The following is a 20,200-nucleotide window of genomic DNA, read 5'->3' as shown; positions in this document are numbered from 1 at the left end:
TCAACCAGTACCACGTAAAAACGACTAAAACAGTTTTGGACTGTGAGCCCAAAACAGCTCCATTTTAGCTGTTTGTTACGGCTTCAGCTTATTTCTACCGGAAACTGGTCTCTAAAACCCAAACAAACACAGCCTTAATACTACAGCCAGTGCCACGTATAGACGATGGACAGATACAACCATTCGCACGAAAAGATCCACACAAGAGGGATTCGAAAACAAATAAAATTCAATAAGAATAATACTGGACTATTAGAATCTCGTGATTGATGTCAAAGTTATATTCGAGCCATTTAAAACGAGAACTAATAGGGGAGAATCCTCGTGGACAATATATTAAGGGGGCCCACCTGGGCGAGATACCAAATTCGTTCCCGACGGTAACCGAACCTCGGTTAGCAAGGATGTGACACCGCAACCTTGCAAATGGGATACAACCATGTTGATGTTCAAATCAAAGCTTTGATTTAAAGCAGGAGGAGAAAGTACTTGCTTTGTTCCTCGTTCAATGTGTGTCAGTTTTATTAATTGCATTAACAATGTTTAATAACATATCTTAAATTAAGGACCCTCTTAGATGGTGAACGCTTCTTAGGAGATAGCATTTATGAGCGAGTCTGAGTCGGGACTCGAACTCAGGTGGGCTGGCAACAACCCCAGCTGCCCAGCCAACGGGTCGACGCCACGTCTTCAAGTAGCACTTTTATTATTTGTACATTAATAGCTCTATAAAAAAAGGGTAAAAGAAAAGAGAGAAAAAAAAGGAGAGAGGCAGGAGGCAATAAAAGCGGAAGGAGGAGAGGAGAAAAGCAGAGGAGGGAGGCCAAATCCCACAACTTTAGAGAGAGAAAGCGGAGGAGGAAGGCGACGACTCCTCTCGTGCAGAGCGGAGAGAGAGAGGGAGAGGGAGCGCGGCCATGTGGAAGCAATGGGCGCGCGCGGCGTGGACGTCGTGACGACACCTGCTTGCTTGCCTTCTCGGCCCTCCCCCACCGCCCCACGCCCACGCTCATGCCCGCGCCCATGACCCCGCCGCCGCAATGCGCCTGAAAACCCCATCTTTGACCCAGCGGGCTCCGTGAGGGTCCCTGATCCGGGCCCGGCCATGGCGGAGACGGCGCCGCCCAAGCTGCTCTACATTGCCGTCGCCGACGGCGGCGGCCGGCGGGCGTTCCGGTACACGCGCCCCGTCCTGCAGAGCACCCTCCAGCTCATGGGCTGCAAGGCTCGCCACGCCTTCAAGGTCCGTCGTCCCCCCTCCCCTCCCCCCATCTCCTTCCCCTCTCTGCTGCCGCTCTCGCTGTCCGCGATCTTGATCCCTCCCGAGCAATGGAGGGCCGCTCGCCTCCGATTGGAGGCCCTCGCGCGCCCTCACGGGACACGCTCGCGTCATGCCGCGATTAGATTAGACTGAGGACGGAACTGCCTGCTTCTGCTCTGTTTTAGATGCCATGGATCCTCCATGGCCAGCAACATGTGCAGCATAGAGTTCTCGCGCTGCTGCTTGAATTGCTCCTTCCTGGTTCAGACGATGTAGTTAGGCATGCCCAGCATAGTGTTTGGCAGTGGGACGATTTTGACACGGCAAGGTGACAACTGCCTCTGCCTGCTTCTATTATGTTCTAGTAGATGCCATGGATCCTTCATGTTCATTCACGGACAGCACATGCCTAGCAGGGTTTTGAATTGGTTCTTCTTTGCTCAAGCGATGTAGTTAGGCATGCCTGGCATAGTGTTTGGCGGTGGGGCGATTTTGACATGGGAAGGCGACAACTGCTCCGCCAATCGATGAGCACATCATGTTCTTGGCTCAATCCAATCCAAGCTCCCCCGGGTCGGTTCACTTCCCTTGGATTGGATTCGACAGGAAACTCTCATATCCTTTTCGCCATCTTTTGGCCAGGGTCATTCTTTGCAACAAAAGATTGGATCTGATTCCGCGTATTTTGTCCAAGCTATTCCTCTTGTTGCAGACTGAATTTTGTCTTTTGGTGATACTTTACTTGGGGGTCATTATCGTCACATACCGTTGCCCCTTGCTACACCTAGTGTGAATCGCTATTCCTTTCTTCGATCTATTGTGCTCTGATGACAGAGACATCACCATGTTATGATGATATAGACATCTAGGCTTTGCCTTGCCAATGATCTTTATGCTCGGGAACTGTAGCTTGACGGGCTACCGTTCTAGTCTGTATCTTGGAACTGGCCTGAGCTCCGGTATCAGGTTCTCACTTGACGTAATTTTCTGTACTCTGATTTGGTGATGGCTGTTTGGCATATCTTGTTTTCCTCATCGTCCATTTCGATTATAGCTTCCTAAGCCAATATGCATCTTGGATTTGACCTGAGCTGTGGTATCAGGTTCTCACTTGACATAATTTTCTTACTCTGATTTGGTCATGACTGTTTGGCGTATCTTGTCTTCCTCATCTTCCATTTCGATTAGCTTCCTACAAGCAAATATGCATCTTGGAGTTGACCTGAGCTCTGGCATCAGGTTCTCACTTGACGTAATTTTCTTACTATGATTTGGTCATGACTGTTTGGCATATCTTGTTTTTCTCATCGTCCATTTTGGTTAGCTGCCTAAGCAAATATGCATCTTGGAGTTGACCTGAGCTCTGGTATCAGGTTCTCACTTAACTTAATTTTCTTACTCTGATTTGGTCATGACTGTTTGGCGTATCTTATTTTCCTCATCGTCTATTTTGATAAGCTGCGAACTAATACGCCGTTCGTGTGCACAACTTATTTTTATTGGTGTGTGGAGTTTAACAGTTTCTTTTTTGTCTCCCTTGTTGTCACCGTCAGATTAGCAAGAGAGTATTCAGTGTGATGAGGAGTGAATTCTTGGATGCATCAAGGTCGGACAGGGCTGTTAAAGAAGAAAATGTCTCTAGCATGGGCATTGGAGAAGATGCTGAGATGCTTAACACAGAAATTCCAGACGCAAGTAGCAGCAGCTTGCCCTTCGAATTGTACAAGACACAAACAACGATTCTTGTTTCAAGAGAGAGGTTTCTGAATATCGTGTGTGATGCACTCTCTTCTTACAAGTATGTTGGACCAAACCAGAAGGCCGACTTGCTTCTTGCTTGCCGGTAACTTTACCCTATCTGTATCTTATTGAGTTCATATGAATTAGAAGCAATCCAACTAGCATATTTCTTCATCTATTTCATTTACAGCTCCTAGTCATCTATTATGTCCACAACTGAGCAGGCTTAGGACAGACATTTATGCTTAGCGTGCTTTGTTAAAGTCAGATGATTCCTTCGAAAAAAGCTAAATTATTCTTATGAGCACGGTGCATGCACTATGCTCCAATGAAATATGCATATATCACCCAAGTCATCTCGGTGCGCCCATAGGTAGCTACTCAATGAATTCAACGGCAGCTAATTTTTGCAATTCTGTCTTTTTCCAATTATTCTGATCAGAATTAAGGAGAAAAAGGAATCGGTGACAGTACTCTTGTGTGGGACAAGCGGATGCGGCAAGTCCACCCTATCGTCTCTGTTGGTATGTTAATTTTCTAACCTAAGCGTCTCAGCCATTTCTGGATAGGTGATAGCTATACTATATAGAACACCAGTGACACAGTAGTTTGGTACACACAGAAGCATTTAATGATAAGTATCTGCATATCAAATACCAATTTAAAGCGTTTTGACACCTTTTCCTGCTCTGTTGTGTTTCTTGTTGCTTTTAGAAGATTGCACTGTAAATTAAAGAGATACGTGATGCTGACTCTTTTCTGAATGCTAAATACAGTCTGTTTGTTTTATCCAGGGTAGTAGATTGGGCATAACGACAGTGGTTTCTACTGATTCTATACGCCATATGATGAGAAGCTTTGCAGATGAAAAGCAAAATCCTCTTCTCTATGCATCAACCTACCATGCAGGAGAATACTTGGACCCTGTTGCAGTTGCTCAGTCAAAGGCTAAGCGCCAGGCGAAGAAGCTCGCAATGGTTTCTCATCCTAACACCAGTGAAGGCCAAGATGACACTTCAGATGTTAAATCTCGTCACGGCTCCTCAGTATTACCTCCTAGGACCGAGCTGATTGGCAGCAAACAAATGGCAATAGAAGGGTTCAAGGCTCAAAGCGAGATGGTCATCGACAGCCTGGACAGATTAATTACATCCTGGGAAGAGCAGAAGCAATCTGTTATTGTTGAAGGAGTTCATTTGAGCCTCAATTTTGTGGTGCGTACTAGTCCAGAAGCAACACTAATATTCTATTACAGCTCTCGCGTCGTTTACCTGTTATATATTTTGTTGCACTGATGAATGGACTAAGCTATATTTTATTTTGAATATCTAATAGATGGGGCTAATGAAGAAACATCCTTCCATAATACCATTTATGGTATACATTGCAAATGAGGAGAAGCACATGGAACGGTTTGCTGTGCGCGCAAAGTACATGACACTGGACCCAGCAAAGAACAGATACATCAAGTACATTCGGAACATCAGGGCTATCCAGGAATACCTTTGCAACCGAGCAGACAAGCATCTTGTGCCGAAAATTAACAACACTAACGTTGACCAGAGCGTGGCAGCGATACACGCCACGGTTTTCAGCTGTCTTCGCCGGCGAGAAGTTGGGGAGCAGCTGTATGACCTCAACACAAACACTGTTCCTGTAGTGGATGAGGAATACAGGAACCAACGTGCAGCTAACTCCTTGGGTTCCAAGGGCATGTTCCAGTTCATTCAAAGGAAGGGGTCTTCGAGGAATCTGATGGCTCTCCTTAACCCTGATGGTTCGGTGACTAAGGCTTGGCATGTAGATTCAGGTGATGGCAATGCTAATGGCAGTACAGGCAGTGGTAGATCAGTAGGAAATCATATGGTTAACCCATCACAAATTGGGAAGGCGGAGTCAGTTAATCTCCAGTTTGGTTCTTTCGGGATTAGCGCGTGGCTGAGTGACACAGGTGGTGGCACCAGCCATGCTGGAAGTGTAGATGACCTGAGGGCTGATGGCATCGAGACAGGCGGTAGATACTTCTCCTCATGCTGCAGTTCACCAAAGACGTCAGACTGCGCCTCCAAAGAGGTATGTGTTGTGCATCAACACTAAGATATGTTTGTTATTAATACTGGCAGTAATGTGTTAATGTTTTTTTAGTCGATTGCTGATGCTATGCATTCCGATCTAACGAATGCTCTGGTGACCTTTCCAGCATATGGAGGATTATTCAGTCTATGGTAGTGAAGAAGATGCTGACGACCCACCTGATGCTGAAACTGATGAGGATCTAACTGATGAAGAAAGAGATGTTCATGAGGTAGCTACTATGTTATCCAGCAATTTTTCTAGTGCGATTTGCTCGTACTTCTGTTGTGGTAGCAGACACTTGATTGCAGCTGGTGCTTCCTAAAACTCCAAATATATTGTGCCATATACTAACCAGGAACGCCAGTTGATAGCGTGCCTCATTTCAAAGCCTGTGCATCAGTGAACCAGATTGCTAAGTGTTTTCTGTGCCAACCGTTTCCTTCAGATTGAGGCAGGCTCCGTCGACGAGCACTCCACCAAGTCCGACGAGGAGTACGATGACCTAGCGATGCAGGACGTGATGGAGAACGGCAACTGCTCCGACGACGACGAGCAGGCTGCGGGGTACGGCGCCAGGAGGTCACCGCCCATGGATGAGAGCATCCTTGGAGCAGATGACGCCGTGGTGGAGGGCAGGTACCACCACAACCTGGACCTCTTCACGATGTCCAAGGACGTCGCCGCCACAAAGATGCCGTGCGCGTGACACAGCCGCCCCCGACCAACCCCTGGGGGAAGAAAAGCCGGTGGTGCCGTCCGGCAGACACCACTGCCACGGTTCACTGTCAGCCGCGGTGCTCCTGGGCACATTCTCCGGTGGTGCTTAGGAGTCTGCACCGGTTACTGTACCCATATGAGCTTATGGTTGGTGGTTGTGACTGTTAGAGGATCTCATGCTTGGCTATATATAGGAATCCTGGGGCTTTGCCCTTTTGTCGAAACTCGAATAATGAAAAGTTGAAATTGCATTCTGAATTTGCGCAAGAATATATTCTGTCGGAAGTCGGTGCAGGCGGTGGACACATACTCCACCCACCAGTTTCGAAATATAAGGCGTATTTTAACTGTTGCAAGATCATGCTTTGAACAACAATTCATCTAATTACATTTTAGATCAGTTATGAGTTGTGACACAAATTATATTTCTAACCGAGGCAACTGGGTGTAGTTGTTAACAACAGTTGCCAAGCCTAGCGCCAGTGCAACAAATTCAGCCAGTTCCTCTCTTTCAACTGCTATTATGAGCATGCAAATGTTCCTGTGATGAAACTAAGAATAGAAGTCAAAACATGAACTCTCGATAAATATTTGATGTATCGTTATGAGGAAATAAGAGGAAAATATGTCAAAAGTCGAGAGACAGCTTGAAAGAGTAAAATTAGCAGGTAAGACATCAACACCAAAAAAGATGGAAAAAGATGCATCTACCACACATGAGTTCTTTGCTTGGTTGGCTATCCAAGATAGACTCTGAAGTCTGGACAGCCGACAGGCTTGCCAAGCGGGGATGGCCAAATTGTGGTCTTTGTCCTCTTGCAAAAAGGAGCAAGAGAGTGGGCCACATGTTTTCTTCAAGTGCCGTTATTCCATACGGCTTTGGAAGATGGTCACTGAGAAATTCCGTCTAGAACAAATGGACACCTCCTTGTGGCATCTGGATGTTTCCATCAAGAATTGGTGGACAAATCGAACCGGCGCAGGAGTCCCCAACAGAAAAGCGATGGCCTCGCTGACCATGCTGGTGTCATGGACCATATGGAATAAAAGAAATGCCCGGGTCTTCCGTCATAAGAGCGCCCCACCGCCATTTTTGCTCACTATGATCACTAACGAGGCAAATCTTTGGGTCACCGCCGGAGCAAAGAAACTAGGGTCTGTTATTTTCTGTGAGTAATCTTTCATGCCGTGTAAGGGTGACTGTTGTAACAAACTCCCCTCTCTGCTTAATTAATATATGAGGCAAACCTTTTGCCTCAGTTTTGAAAAAAAAACATAATAAAAAGATTGGTACTTCCAGAGCGGCATGCTGACATTTCATAGACGAAACATAATAAAAAGATTGGTACTTCCAGAGCTGCATGCATTCATTTCATAGACAGGCATTCATTTGATTTCTGTGAAACCTTCTTTACAAAGACTGAAACATTTGATTTCTGCGAAACATCAGTAAAATAGGAAATCTTTACAAGAGATGGAAACCTTATACACCGATGAAACCCAAGGCAAAAGGATCTACAGGTATCCTTGCTTCCCATCATCATCTAACCCTAAATATTTCAGCTAATTTGCTTCCATGCTTTGCCTTTCTTATATATTCATATATAGATATGTATCTTACTCGAAGAGGGAAAAACGGTACAAATATACAACTTCTCTCCTTTTGAACAAGCAAAATCTCTTCTCTTTCTCTTTCTTTATTCCCAGAGGCCCCCTCCTTTATTTACAATCAAAGGCTTTCTTGAGCTCCAACTTCTCCGACGACGGCACTGGACAACGACTACTGGTAAGGCTAGCCTCGCTATCTGTCTGTACAGGGGTTATTCTGTCAAACTAACCATTCAATCTCTGCAAGACTGCGACGAGACCCCGATACGCCTTTCTGCAAATGAGAAATACAAATTAAATCCAAATGGAAGAAGGATTTGCAAAGATATGCAGATTAGGAAGCAACAAGCAAACGCCTCCATGACCATGCATCTTAAAAACGAAGAAGGATGAATTGCAGTAAGGATGACTAAAAGGGGCTTTGGAAACTGGTACCTCCTGCGGCTATAAGCTTCTCCACCCGGGCAACAATATGTTTCCCGTAGGTGTATCTCTTCAGTGCGTTCAGGTGGACCTTGATACGCGAAAGAATCAGCTCACGGTTGTGGTCGTCGCAAGTCTCCAAAACCTTCTGCACTACATAGTTTGCAAACTGGTCTTTCATCATTGCCTGGAAAGCAGAAGCTAGACGTCAGAAGACTGAAATTGCCCGAAAATACAAGCTTTAGAATAATAAAGACGTGGTATCCACATCTGCGCCTTGAAGCAGCAGATGAGGAAACAGAAAACAGTTTCACACATATGGCATGCTGAACAACTTCAGTTCCTCAAAGACATAAACAAAACAAGAAATAGCTTGTGCCAATAATTATACCAAAATTCAGCAGCCATAGCACATAAGAGCTATATTCAGGTAGTCAATAAATATCAATTTTATTTCTACACAGAGCATGTTCTGCAACAAAGAACCAGTATGCTTAAACAGCTGGTTGAAAACACACCTGTAATGGCTCATTCTCGTCAGTAGTGCCAAGCATTTCATTAATTAGAATCTGGCGCTCCTCAGGAGAACCAAAAGACAGACACTTCTCAACAACGTTGGAAGCAAATTTTTGTTGGCTCATCTTCACGATCTGCCCAGCAAGCTGCTTAATTATAGAAGTACGTTCTTCTGGTTTCCCGTGTTGCAAGACATGCTACAAAACAAAGAAACCAAAAGCCCTTTGTGTAAAGTGGGATACATGAAACTTTCAACTAGGTAATCGCTAGTCTATACAGTAATACGAGAAAGTGGTAAACAGAAGGAAAAAAGTACGAGAAAGTGGTAAACAGAAGAAAAAAACTCTCTATATATAATATCATACATCGGCATATGATAGATCACACCAAACAAATCAAAACACTTGGTGGTACTGGGCAGAAAGTATGAACAAAACAGTACAAGCACATTCGGTAATTAGAAACTACTTCTAACGAGATATAAAAACAAGAGAAAGAGCATTTACATGATATGTAACTGCCAACTTGGTAGAAGAAATCCAACATGACCCATCCCTCCCACTAATTTAATATACTAGGCCCAAGTGAAATTGTTCAACGACAAATATTTAACAAGTAAATGAATAAGCAGCTACCTGGATAACATAATTGCCATACTGGTCTTGTGTCAAAGGAACCACACACTGCATGATCTCCTCCATCATGGCATTTTGCGTGCTTTCATCATCACAGTGCTCCAAGACTCTCTGGTGGTAGTCAATACAGGTAGGTAAATTTAGTAAATTGTGAATGAAACGCATCCATTAAAACCAGATATAGGTTGATATAGCACCTGAATAACACGGCAACCATATGGATGGGTGGAAAGTTCAACCACTTGTCCATAAAAAGCAGAAACGATGAACTGTATCCTTTCTTGAGGGATGCATTCTATGCACTTCTGGATTACATGGTTGCCGTTCTGATCACGAACTAATTTCAGAATAATTGTGTTTCCGTCAAGCTCCAAAGCCATTTGTGTTTGTTGCTCCACACCAACCACTTCTAAAGCCTACAGAAAAATATGATGTCCCTAAGACTGTAAACAGCTAGTCCATAACTGATTTGGTAGGGAAAAGTTTAGTTTGTAGCAATACATACCTTCTGAATAACCCGGCAGCCATACATTTGTGTACTCAGCGTATATACATGACCCTTGAGTAGGTTTGCCAATTGCTTCTGTTGTGGTTCAGTCCCATACTCGAAGAACTGCCAAGAACAACAAATTAAGCTGAGGTCTTAAAATAATAAGATAAACTAAAAAACCGTTAATAAGTAAATCAAATTTGTTCGATACAAATGCATAAGATAGTTGCTCACCTTCTGTATAACATAGTTTCCAAAAACATCAGTCATCAACGTTCGTGCTTGGGGAAGTATTTCTGGAAAAATCATGTTCTTCTCTTCAGTAGAAGCTGTTTCAAGTTTCTGCTGTATAAAGCGACTCCCATACTGATCCGAGCTGCAGAGGGGAATCATATTAGTATCCCACATAAAGATAAACACAGCAACTATACTCAGTTTAAATCCAGGAAGTAATACCTGAACTCGACCACATGACCTACAATATCTAGCAGCTCAAAAGATCGGGTCTTATTGGTCTTGAATTCCTCCAGCAGAGTAGACTCATAAGCATTATCTACCAGACCATTCTCTGAACTCCATGATCCCATAGCTCCTCCAGTGGTGCTCCTTGCCATGGATGGAATACGTGTTAGCCTATCTCCTTGCCTGGCATGACCCTGGGGAGATGGGATAAAATGGCTAGATGTTGGACTTGATAAATATGCCATGTCCATGCCATATGCTTGTTCACTGCCATAAAGAGTTGGGCTAAGACCACCAGATTTGCCCATGTATGGCATTCCGTACTGTAGCTTCTGCTGAGCAAGTAATGATGCAAGATAAGCCTTTTGATATGCAGCATTATCCATGTGGCCTGAACCAGAAAAGTTACTTCCCCGGAAAGGACTCATGCTTCCAGCTGCACCAAGGGGAGAGTTGGGGTTTGCCTGCAAGTAAGGGGCATAAACTGCATCCATTGGTTGGACCTGATAACCAGTCCCCCTTTGATTTGAAAGAAGGTTGGCATATTCACCATCTGGACAGGAAAACACAAGTCAGGAAACAATGGGAGCACACACACACACACACACACACACACACACAGAGAGAGAGAGAGAGAGAGAGAGAGAGAGAGAGAGAGAGAGAGAGGGAGAGAGAGAGTACCAGTATTCAGGTGATTATTCAGCATGGACGAGCCAGAACTTCGTGAATTAGCCTTTGCATGTCGTCCAGGTACATCAATGTTTGAGCCATCACCATTCAGGTTTTGGTAGAGATACACAGGTCCAGTCGGGCTCAGCAAAGATCCTTTCTTGTGCCCATTACCATGCTGTGATTGTGCAGGGAACTTGCTGTTGCTTTCAGCTGCCAGTTTACTCATATTTGGATTACTCAAGTGACTGCTACCATTTGGAAAGACTGCATATTCCAGGGCATTTATCGGCTCTTCATCAGCATTATGAACTAAGTTCTGTGTAGAAAACTGTCTATGCTCCTTTGGAACATTAAAGAGCGCATCTCTTTGATCGCCACCAAAGTTCTGGTAAATATGATTTTGCACATCACTTTCTAAATTGGCCATGTTGTTCCCCGAGAGGTTTAAACTGGACATAGCAGATAGAGCTGCTGCAGTGTCAGAACCATCATGATTACGAGAAGTGACATTTCTGCCTTCAACCATTTTATCAGCTTTTCCCATCCTAACTCCAACTGGAGGAAGGCAAGGGCTTGGAGCCCTCTGCATCAACTGAGGGTCAGGGGTGGTGCTTCTTGAGATCGAAGAGCCTACTGCAGAAGCAAATGTGTGCGACATTGAAGAACCTAAACTTTGTACCCTGACAAGACTGGGTGAAGCCGTTCCAGACCGAAAGCCATTCATAGATTCTGACCTACTCTGAAGTTGTGCCTTTGATGACTCAGAGGACCTTACTTGATTTGGGCTCTCAAAAGCATTTCGGCTATTAGAGCGTGAAAGATTCGGGCCCTCAAAAGCATTCCGGCTATTAGAGCGCGAAAGATTTGGGCTCTCAAAAGCATTCCGGCTATTAGAGCGTGAAAGATGACCAGCTTTAGAAGCAGGACGGCTAATATTTTCCTGTCATGGAAACCACTGTAAATTAGATAACAAAACAAACCGAGACTTACATGCTACAAAATAGTCAAAAAAGTGATGCATTGTAGAAGTAGCCTATCAGTATAAGTGCAAAGACAATTTATTTCCATCATGTAGTTCTACTGAAGGTTAAAGAATCTATTGATCACAGCAAATGCAATAAGAAAATATTTTCAACCTGCAGGGCATCCGCAAAGCTCTTGCGGCGGGAGGCGAGGCCATTGACATCAGACAACCCAATAAGCCCATCAGCGGCTTGCCCAAGCCACTCCGACGACTGCTGGCGTGCGAGCCCATTCCTTTCACCTCTGCCCATCCTATCATTCAGGAGATAGTCCACTCCGTTGCCTTCGCGTGCTCCTGGCTGCACCGAGAACAGAGAGCTCCCGCCAGTGGCCTCCGAGGGCCTCCTCCTCCAGTCCCCGATGCCCCCGGAGGCAGCCTGGAACCTCTGCGCCACGCGCCAGTCCTCCTTGGACACCATTGGCACCGGCAGCCTCGGGTTAAGGTGCTCGTTGTTGTAGTAGTACTGCAGGTACGCCGGGTGAGACAGAATCTCCTCCTCGGATAGCATGTCGGCGCCGCCGAGGCCGCTGTTGTCCACATGGGCCGGGGGCGCGGCCGAGAAGAGCGTGCCGACGGCGGCGCGGGCGCCCTGGACGGTGGGGGGAGCGCTGCCGCTGCGGTACATGCTGAGCTCCTCGGCGGAGGCGCCGCCGCCGCCGCCGCCGCCGTGGTGGTTCTGGTCCATGAGCACCGCCTGCAGGTCGCGCTCGAGGTCCTCGAAGGTGGGGCCCGCCGGAGACGGAGCCATCGCCGCCGCAGCCCTGGTCACTTAGCCGGTCGGCTCTGTTTCCTTCCTTCCTTTCCGCCTTCGTTCCCACACGAAACCTGAAACCAGCAAGCACCGGAACGGTGATTAGAACTCCGAATTTCACACCGAGATTAAAGAGGAACACACACGAAGCTTCGGGAAGAAGCACTGGATGAACTACAGAGAAAACGATCAGAAGCAGAGAAGCAGAGCCAGGGCCAAGAAACCAAACACAAGCGACAGGGAATCGGCTGAATTCCCAGCTGATTTCGTCAATTTCTCTACCCGGATAGCAGCAGCAAGAGGAACCCCAACAACAACAAAATCCCACCTTTTAGGGGCGGACCTGCCGAGGGTTCAAGCAACTGAACCCCTGATTATCTGGCAAGAAATCAGCAAACCCACTGGCCACTCCATCGAAGCAGCGAACAAATCGGCAACGACGAACGGATTGGGGAGGAAGCAAGAGAAACATCAACAAACTCCGGGAAGAATAATAATCCAAGCAGGTCGAGTTAGGGTTCGTCACCTCCGACGGACGGACGGGCGGGGGGAATCAATCGGAGCCCCGGCGGACGGACGGATCCCCGCTCCACGCCAGTCCGGCGGAGCGGCGCGGACGAGTGGGGGGAGGGGCGGCGGCTAGCGGGCGAGGGGAGAATTCCTGGAGGGTTCGGCGGGCGGGCGGAGAGGGGAGGGGGGGAGGAAAGGGGAGGGGGAGCTGGGTGCTGTGTTGGTTTTGTTGGTCGATCTCCTCTCCTCTCCTCTCCTAGGCTAGGCAAAGGCAAAGACAAAGGCAAAGCTAGTGGACCGAAGAAGAAAAAACCATCCTTGGCGGATTTGGTGCAGCTTTCCTCCTCCTGGCTAGTATACTAGTCCTATGCAATGCAATGCACCCTTTTCTTTCCTTCCCTTTTTCTTTTCTTGTTATGTTCTTTCTTTCGGAAGAAAAAAAATATCTTTGAGATGATTGCTAGGTGTTTTTAGCAACTGGCTTGGTGGTCAAGAAAATAAAATCATGGCCGGGGAGGTGAAAGTTTAGTTTCAGTAATATAACTGTTAAAAACGGAGCACTCTTAGAAAACTATGATGCGGATGTATTGTTGTATTAAAAAGTGCACACAAAAGAGTACAAGTCGTCCTCCAGTCAAGCACATACGTGATGTCATCGTCTTCGTGACATCAGAATCAATCACACTCCATTCTATGGTTTATTATTTATGTATGTATTGTTCTCTTGACCGATATGACTTCTTCTTCTTCTTCTTCTTCTTCTTCTTCTTCTTCTTCTATCACTCAAATATTGCACAATACTAGAGTTTTTGTCTATCATAAGAATGTCACAAGTCGGTCACTCAATTTTCAAATGGTTACAGTTAGGGTTCGTCACCTCCAACAGACGGAATGAATCGATCCAAGGCCGGGAGGGTAGGTGGATCATCGCTCCACACAGACTAGTAGAGCGGTGCGGGCGAGGAGGCGGAGCGCGGAGGGGAGAGCGGTGGCGGCTGCAATGGGGAGGGAGGAGAATTCCTAGATGGTTCGGCCGGCGGAAAGGGAGAGGGAGTTGGGTGTTGCGTAGTTTTGTTGGGTGGCCTCTCAAGGGGAGGACCGAGGAAAGCTAGCTAGTGGATCGGAGAAATCATCTTTGGCGGCATTGGTGCATGAATGCACCATTTTCCTTTTTTCTTCCTATGTCATTGTTTCAGAAAAGAGAATCACGGGATAAATATTGTTTTTTTGACATGTGCTATCATTGGGGCATTATTTCTTTGCGGGAAGAGTAAGGTTTATCATCTAGAAATGTGATGGTTGAGAAATACAATCTTGTTACTAAAATAATATCCTTGGGACCAAAGTTGCTTTTTTAATACCATCTATAAACTATATGGAGAGCTAATGGTAAGATATTTGGTCATCTTAATAAGAAAATGAATGTACGCAAAAGAGTACACCTTGTCAATCTAAAAGAATCAAGACAATACATCTTCGTGTATGAGTTTGTATTGTATTTCTCAAAGATATTTTGGTTTGTTCCAAGATGATGCCGATGACTACTACTATTACTACTTCTAACTCTATGAGTTGATATAGGTTTATGCTTTCTTCAAATTTAGGTATTGCATTCCTTCACATTTTCGTTCTTTTAGCTTCTATTCGTATTGGTGGCTAGATGTAAGTGACAGGGAAGGTTGTAATATTCTTCAAAAGTGTTCGCTTTATCCTTTATCTTTAGGAGCACAATGCTCAGTCAATATCTCCTTTTCACGATTCATTTACATGTCTCTAGCCAAGTATCAAATGTCACAAGTTAGTCACATCGTTGTCACATGGTCGAAAATAATTATCTTCAAAAGGAGTATTTTTTTCTTGAACATAATATAATCATAGATGATCACACACATGCACATACATTCACTCCTATGTTGTGGTGCAGCCAGGCCCCGGGCAACAGGGGCCTTCAGTAAGATTGTTCATTGACGGGAGATACAGTGCCACTATGCACTGTAGCACTAAGCTTAGCCCGAGGCGTGGTGTTGCGCTAGCTACGCAACTGCTCCAATGAGCGCGCGCCAACACACACACCCTATCTCATGAGCACCTCTAAGATACCGAGTCAACACAACATCTGGAGATTGACGAAGTTACCACATGTGCCTTCGTAGTCGATGGGGACGTCTCCTCCCGCTGAACGAACATCACCGGAAAGTCTAAAATAAATCTAGAAAAATGTGAGCACCAGTGCCAAGTCTAGAACTTAAACCCTAGTGGGATGATTTCACCACAAGAAACCTAACCATCCGAGCTACGCTCAGTTCGCAAGAGGTTATTTTTTTCATAAACCTACTTTTGTATAATTGGATTGGGTCCACTTTAAGTGGCTTAGTTAGATTTTTTTGAGGAGTCACGGCGGGAGAGTTCCCCCACCTGAATATATTGCTCAAAGATGTCAAAAGCCAAGAGTAGTTACCCTCTTGGTATTTGGCTGGTCCAGTTTATAAAGAAAATCAGATCGATAACCTGAACAGGTTGATCCTTTTATGAGGGAAACAAGGCAATATACCGTACAAGTAACAAGGTTAAAGAAGATAAGAAGAAATTTACACCCAAGAGAAGGCACAACCTTCTAGAGGTGCTTGTGCGTTGTTTCCTTCATGGAGGTATTGCTTATGAAGAACCTTTTGTTGGAAATATGCCCTAGAGGCAATAATAAATTGGTTATTATTATATTTCCTTGTTCATGATAATCGTTTATTATCCATGCTAGAATTGTATTGATAGGAAACTCAGATACATGTGTGGATACATAGACAACACCATGTCCCTAGTAAGCCTCTAGTTGACTAGCTCGTTGATCAATAGATGGTTACGGTTTCCTGACCATGGACATTGGATGTCGTTGATAACGGGATCACATCATTAGGAGAATGATGTGATGGACGAGACCCAATCCTAAGCCTAGCACAAGATCGTGTAGTTCGTTTGCTAAGAGCTTTTCTAATGTCAAGTATCATTTCCTTAGACCATGAGATTGTGCAACTCCCGGATACCGCAGGAATGCTTTGGGTGTACCAAACGTCACAACGTAACTGGGTGGCTATAAAGGTGCACTACAGGTATCTCCGAAACTGTCTGTTGGGTTGGCACGAATCGAGACTGGGATTTGTCACTCCGTGTAAACGGAGAGGTATCTCTGGGCCCACTCGGTAGGACATCATCATAATGTGCACAATGTGACCAAGGAGTTGATCACGGGATGATGTGTTACGGAACGAGTAAAGAGACTTGCCGGTAACGAGATTGAACAAGGTATCGGGATACCGACGATCGAATCTCGGGCAAGTACCATACCGGTAGACAAAGGGAATTGTATACGGGATTGATTGAATCCCCGACATCGTGGTTCATCCGATGAGATCATCGTGGAACATGTGGGAGCCAACATGGGTATCCAGATCCCGCTGTTGGTTATTGGCCGGAGAACGTCTCGGTCATGTCTGCATGGTTCCCGAACCCGTAGGGTCTACACACTTAAGGTTCGATGATGCTAGGGTTATAGGGAATAGATATACATGGTTACCGAATGTTGTTCGGAGTCCCGGATGAGATCCCGGACATCACGAGGAGTTCCGGAATGGTCCGGAGGTAAAGATTTATATATGGGAAGTCCTGTTTTGGTCACCGGAAAAGTTTCGGGTGCTATCGGTAACGTACCGGGACCACCGGGAGGGTCCCGGGGGTCCACCAGGTGGGGCCACCGGCCCCAGAGGGCTGCGTGGGCCAAGTGTGGGAAGGGACCAGCCCCTAGGTGGGCTGGTGCGCCTCCCACAAGGGGCCCAAGGCGCAGGGAAGGGGGAAAGGGGGGAAACCCTAGGCTCAGATGGGCCTAAGGCCCACCTAGTGGTGCGCCCCCCTCTCTCCCCCCTTGGCCGCCCCTCCAACTCCCATCTAGGGCTGGCCGCACCCCTTGGGGGGAACCCTAGATGGGGGCGCAGCCCCTTCCCCTCCCCTATATATAGTGGGGGTTTTGGGGCTGCCAGAGACATGAGAACATCTCTCTCTTGGCGCAGCCCTACCCCTCTCCCTCCTCCTCTCCCGCGGTGCTTGGCGAAGCCCTGCAGGATTGCCACGCTCCTCCATCACCACCACGCCGTCGTGCTGCTGCTGGACGGAGTCTTCCCCAACCTCTCCCTCTCTCCTTGCTGGATCAAGGCGTGGGAGACGTCACCGGGCTGCACGTGTGTTGAACGCGGAGGCGCCGTGGTTCGGCGCTTAGATCGGAATCAACCGCGATCTGAATCGCTACGAGTACGACTCCTTCATCCGCGTTCTTGCAACGCTTCCGCATCGCGATCTACAAGGGTATGTAGATGCACTCCCCTTCCCCTCGTTGCTAGATTACTCCATAGATTGATCTTGGTGATGCGTAGAAAATTTTGAATTTCCGCTACGTTCCCCAACAGTGGCATCATGAGCTAGGTCTATGCGTAGTTTCTATGCACGAGTAGAACACAAAGTAGTTGTGGGCGTCGATTTTGTCAATTTACTTGCCGTTACTAGTCTTATCTTGATTCGGCGGCATCGTGGGATGAAGCGGCCCGGACCGACCTTACACGTACACTTACGTGAGACAGGTTCCACCGACTGACATGCACTAGTTGCATAAGGTGGCTAGCGGGTGTCTGTCTCTCCCACTTTAGTCGGATCGGATTCGATGAAAAGGGTCCTTATGAAGGGTAAATAGAAATTGGCATATCACGTTGTGGCTTTTGCGTAGGTAAGAAACGTTCTTGCTAGAATCCCATAGCAGCCACGTAAAACATGCAACAACAATTAGAGGACGTCTAACTTGTTTTTGCAGGGTATGCTATGTGATGTGATATGGCCAAAAGGATGTGATGAATGATATATGTGATGTATGAGATTGATCATGTTCTTGTAATAGGAATCACGACTTGCATGTCGATGAGTATGACAACCGGCAGGAGCCATAGGAGTTGTCTTAATTTATTGTATGACCTGCGTGTCAATGAAAACGCCATGTAATTACTTTACTTTATTGCTAACCGTTAGCCATAGTAGTAGAAGTAATAGTTGGCGAGACAACTTCATGAAGACACGATGATGGAGATCATGGTGTCATGCCGGTGACGAAGGTGATCATGCCGCGCCTCGAAGATGGAGATCAAAGGCGCAAGATGATATTGGCCATATCACGTCACTTTATGATTTGCATGTGATGTTTATCATGTTTACATCTTATTTGCTTAGAACGACGGTAGCATAAATAAGATGATCCCTCACTAAAATTTCAAGAGACGTGTTCCCCCTAACTGTGCACCGTTGCGAAGGTTCGTTGTTTCGAAGCACCACGTGATGATCGGGTGTGATAGATTCTAACGTTCGAATACAACGGGTGTTGACGAGCCTAGCATGTACAGACATGGCCTCGGAACACATGCGAAACACTTAGGTTGACTTGACGAGCCTAGCATGTACAGACATGGCCTCGGAACACAAGAGATCGAAAGGTCGAACATGAGTCGTATAGTAGATGCGATCAACATGGAGATGTTCACCGATGATGACTAGTCCGTCTCACGTGATGATCGGACACGGCCTAGTTTGACTCGGATCATGTATCACTTAGATGACTAGAGGGATGTCTATCTGAGTGGGAGTTCATTAAATAATCAGATGAACTTAATTATCATGAACATAGTCAAAAGGTCTTTGCAAATTATGTCATAGCTTACGCTTTAGTTCTACTGTTTAAGATATGTTCCTAGAGAAAATTTAGTTGAAAGTTGATAGTAGCAATTATGCGGACTGGGTCCGTAAACTGAGGATTGTCCTCATTGCTGCACAGAAGGCTTATGTCCTTAATGCACCGCTCGGTGTGCTGAACCTCAGCGTCGTCTGTAGATGTTGCGAAACATCTGACATACACGTTTTGATGACTACGTGATAGTTCAGTGCGTAATGCTAACGGTTTAGAATTGTGGCACCAAAGACGTTTTTGAAACGTCGCAGAACATATGAGATGTTCCGAAGACTGAAATTGGGATTTCAGACTAGTGCCCACGTCAAGAGGTATGAGACCTCTGACAAGTTTCTTAAGCCTGCAGACTAAGGGAGAAAAGCTCAATCGTTGAGCATGTGCTCAGATTGTCTGAGTACCACAATCGCTTGAATCGAGTGGGAGTTAATCTTCCAGATGAGATAGTGATGGTTCTCCATAGTCACTGCCACCAAGCTATTAGAGCTTCGTGATGAACTATAACATATCAGGGATAGACATGATGATCCTTGAGCAACTCGCGATGTTTGACACCGCGAAAGTAGAAATCAAGAAGGAGCATCAATTGTTGATGGTTAGTAAAACCACTAGTTTCTAGAAGGGCAAGGGCAAAAGGGATACTTCATGAAACAGCAAATCATTTGCTGCTCTAGTGAAGAATCCCAAGGTTGAACCCAAACCCGAGACTAAGTGCTTCTGTAATGAGGGGAACGGTCACTGAAGCAGAACTACCCTAGATACTTGGTAGATGAGAAGGCAGGCAAGGTCGACAGAAGTATATTGGATATACATTATATGAATGTGTACTTTACTAGTACTCCTAGCAGCACCAGGGTATTAGATACCGGTTCGGTTGCTAAGTGTTAGTAACTCGAAATAAAAGCTGCGGAATAAACGGAGACTAGCTAAAGGTGAGATGACGATATGTGTTGGAAGTGTTTCCAAGGTTGATGTGATCAAGCATCGCATGCTCCCTCTACCATCGAGATTGGTGTTAAACCTAAATAATTGTTATTTGGTGTTTGCGTTGAGCATAAACATGATTGGATTATGTTTATCGCAATACGGTTATTCATTTAAGGAGAATAATGGTTACTCTGTTTATTTGAATAATACCTTCAATGGTCTTGCACCTAAAATGAATCTCGATCGCAGTGATACACATGTTCGTGCCAAAAGATATAAAATAGTAATGATAGTACCACATACTTGTGGCACTGCCATTTGAGTCATATTGGTATAGAACGCATGAAGAAGCTCCATGTAGATGGATCTTTGGACTCACTCGTTTTTGAAAAGATTGAGACATGCGAACCATGTCTATTGGTATATATGCATGAAGAAACTCCATGCAGATGGATCGTTTGGACTCACTTGATTTTGAATCACTTGAGACATGCAAATCATACCACATGGGCAAGATGACTGAAAGGCCTCGTTTTCAGTAAGATGGAACAAGAGAGCAACTTGTTGGAAGTAATACATTTGATGTATGCAGTCCAATGAGTGCTGAGGCATGCAGTGGAT

The 20,200-nt window shown here is 45.7% G+C and overlaps 2 protein-coding genes across 2 annotated transcripts; one reads left to right on the top strand and one right to left on the bottom strand.

Annotated features, from left to right (window-relative positions):
• Positions 1-809: 809 nt before the first annotated feature.
• LOC123146193 (P-loop NTPase domain-containing protein LPA1) lies at positions 810-6,048 on the top strand. Its single transcript, XM_044565795.1, has 7 exons — positions 810-1,243; positions 2,815-3,104; positions 3,444-3,525; positions 3,796-4,215; positions 4,337-5,074; positions 5,202-5,306; positions 5,523-6,048. The coding sequence occupies exons 1-7, from the start codon at positions 1,106-1,108 to the stop codon at positions 5,781-5,783; spliced, it is 2,034 nt and encodes a 677-aa protein (XP_044421730.1). The 5' UTR covers positions 810-1,105; the 3' UTR covers positions 5,784-6,048.
• Positions 6,049-7,136: 1,088 nt separating this feature from the next.
• LOC123146191 (pumilio homolog 1) lies at positions 7,137-13,140 on the bottom strand. Its single transcript, XM_044565794.1, has 11 exons — positions 12,902-13,140; positions 11,737-12,449; positions 10,610-11,540; positions 9,923-10,481; positions 9,701-9,842; positions 9,482-9,589; positions 9,174-9,392; positions 8,977-9,087; positions 8,344-8,538; positions 7,838-8,012; positions 7,137-7,676 (listed from the first exon to the last, which is right to left on the bottom strand). The coding sequence occupies exons 2-11, from the start codon at positions 12,370-12,372 to the stop codon at positions 7,636-7,638; spliced, it is 3,117 nt and encodes a 1,038-aa protein (XP_044421729.1). The 5' UTR covers positions 12,373-12,449; positions 12,902-13,140; the 3' UTR covers positions 7,137-7,635.
• Positions 13,141-20,200: the final 7,060 nt, after the last annotated feature.

The sequence above is a fragment of the Triticum aestivum genome, chromosome 6D (assembly GCF_018294505.1).
Source record: "Triticum aestivum cultivar Chinese Spring chromosome 6D, IWGSC CS RefSeq v2.1, whole genome shotgun sequence".
NCBI classification, from domain to species: domain Eukaryota; kingdom Viridiplantae; phylum Streptophyta; class Magnoliopsida; order Poales; family Poaceae; genus Triticum; species Triticum aestivum.
This window is presented reverse-complemented; position numbering and strand designations above follow the sequence as displayed.

Coding starts and splice junctions, on each gene's coding strand:
- LOC123146193 (XM_044565795.1), top strand. CDS start 1,106: ATGGCGGAGACGGCGCCGCCCAAGCTGCTCTACATTGCCGTCGCCGAC. Junction 1,244..2,814: donor AGGCTCGCCACGCCTTCAAG/GTCCGTCGTCCC, acceptor TGTCACCGTCAG/ATTAGCAAGAGAGTATTCAG. Junction 3,105..3,443: donor GACTTGCTTCTTGCTTGCCG/GTAACTTTACCC, acceptor TATTCTGATCAG/AATTAAGGAGAAAAAGGAAT.
- LOC123146191 (XM_044565794.1), bottom strand. CDS start 12,372: ATGGCTCCGTCTCCGGCGGGCCCCACCTTCGAGGACCTCGAGCGCGAC. Junction 9,393..9,481: donor GCTGCCGGGTTATTCAGAAG/GTATGTATTGCT, acceptor ATTTTTCTGTAG/GCTTTAGAAGTGGTTGGTGT. Junction 7,677..7,837: donor GAAGCTTATAGCCGCAGGAG/GTACCAGTTTCC, acceptor TCTCATTTGCAG/AAAGGCGTATCGGGGTCTCG.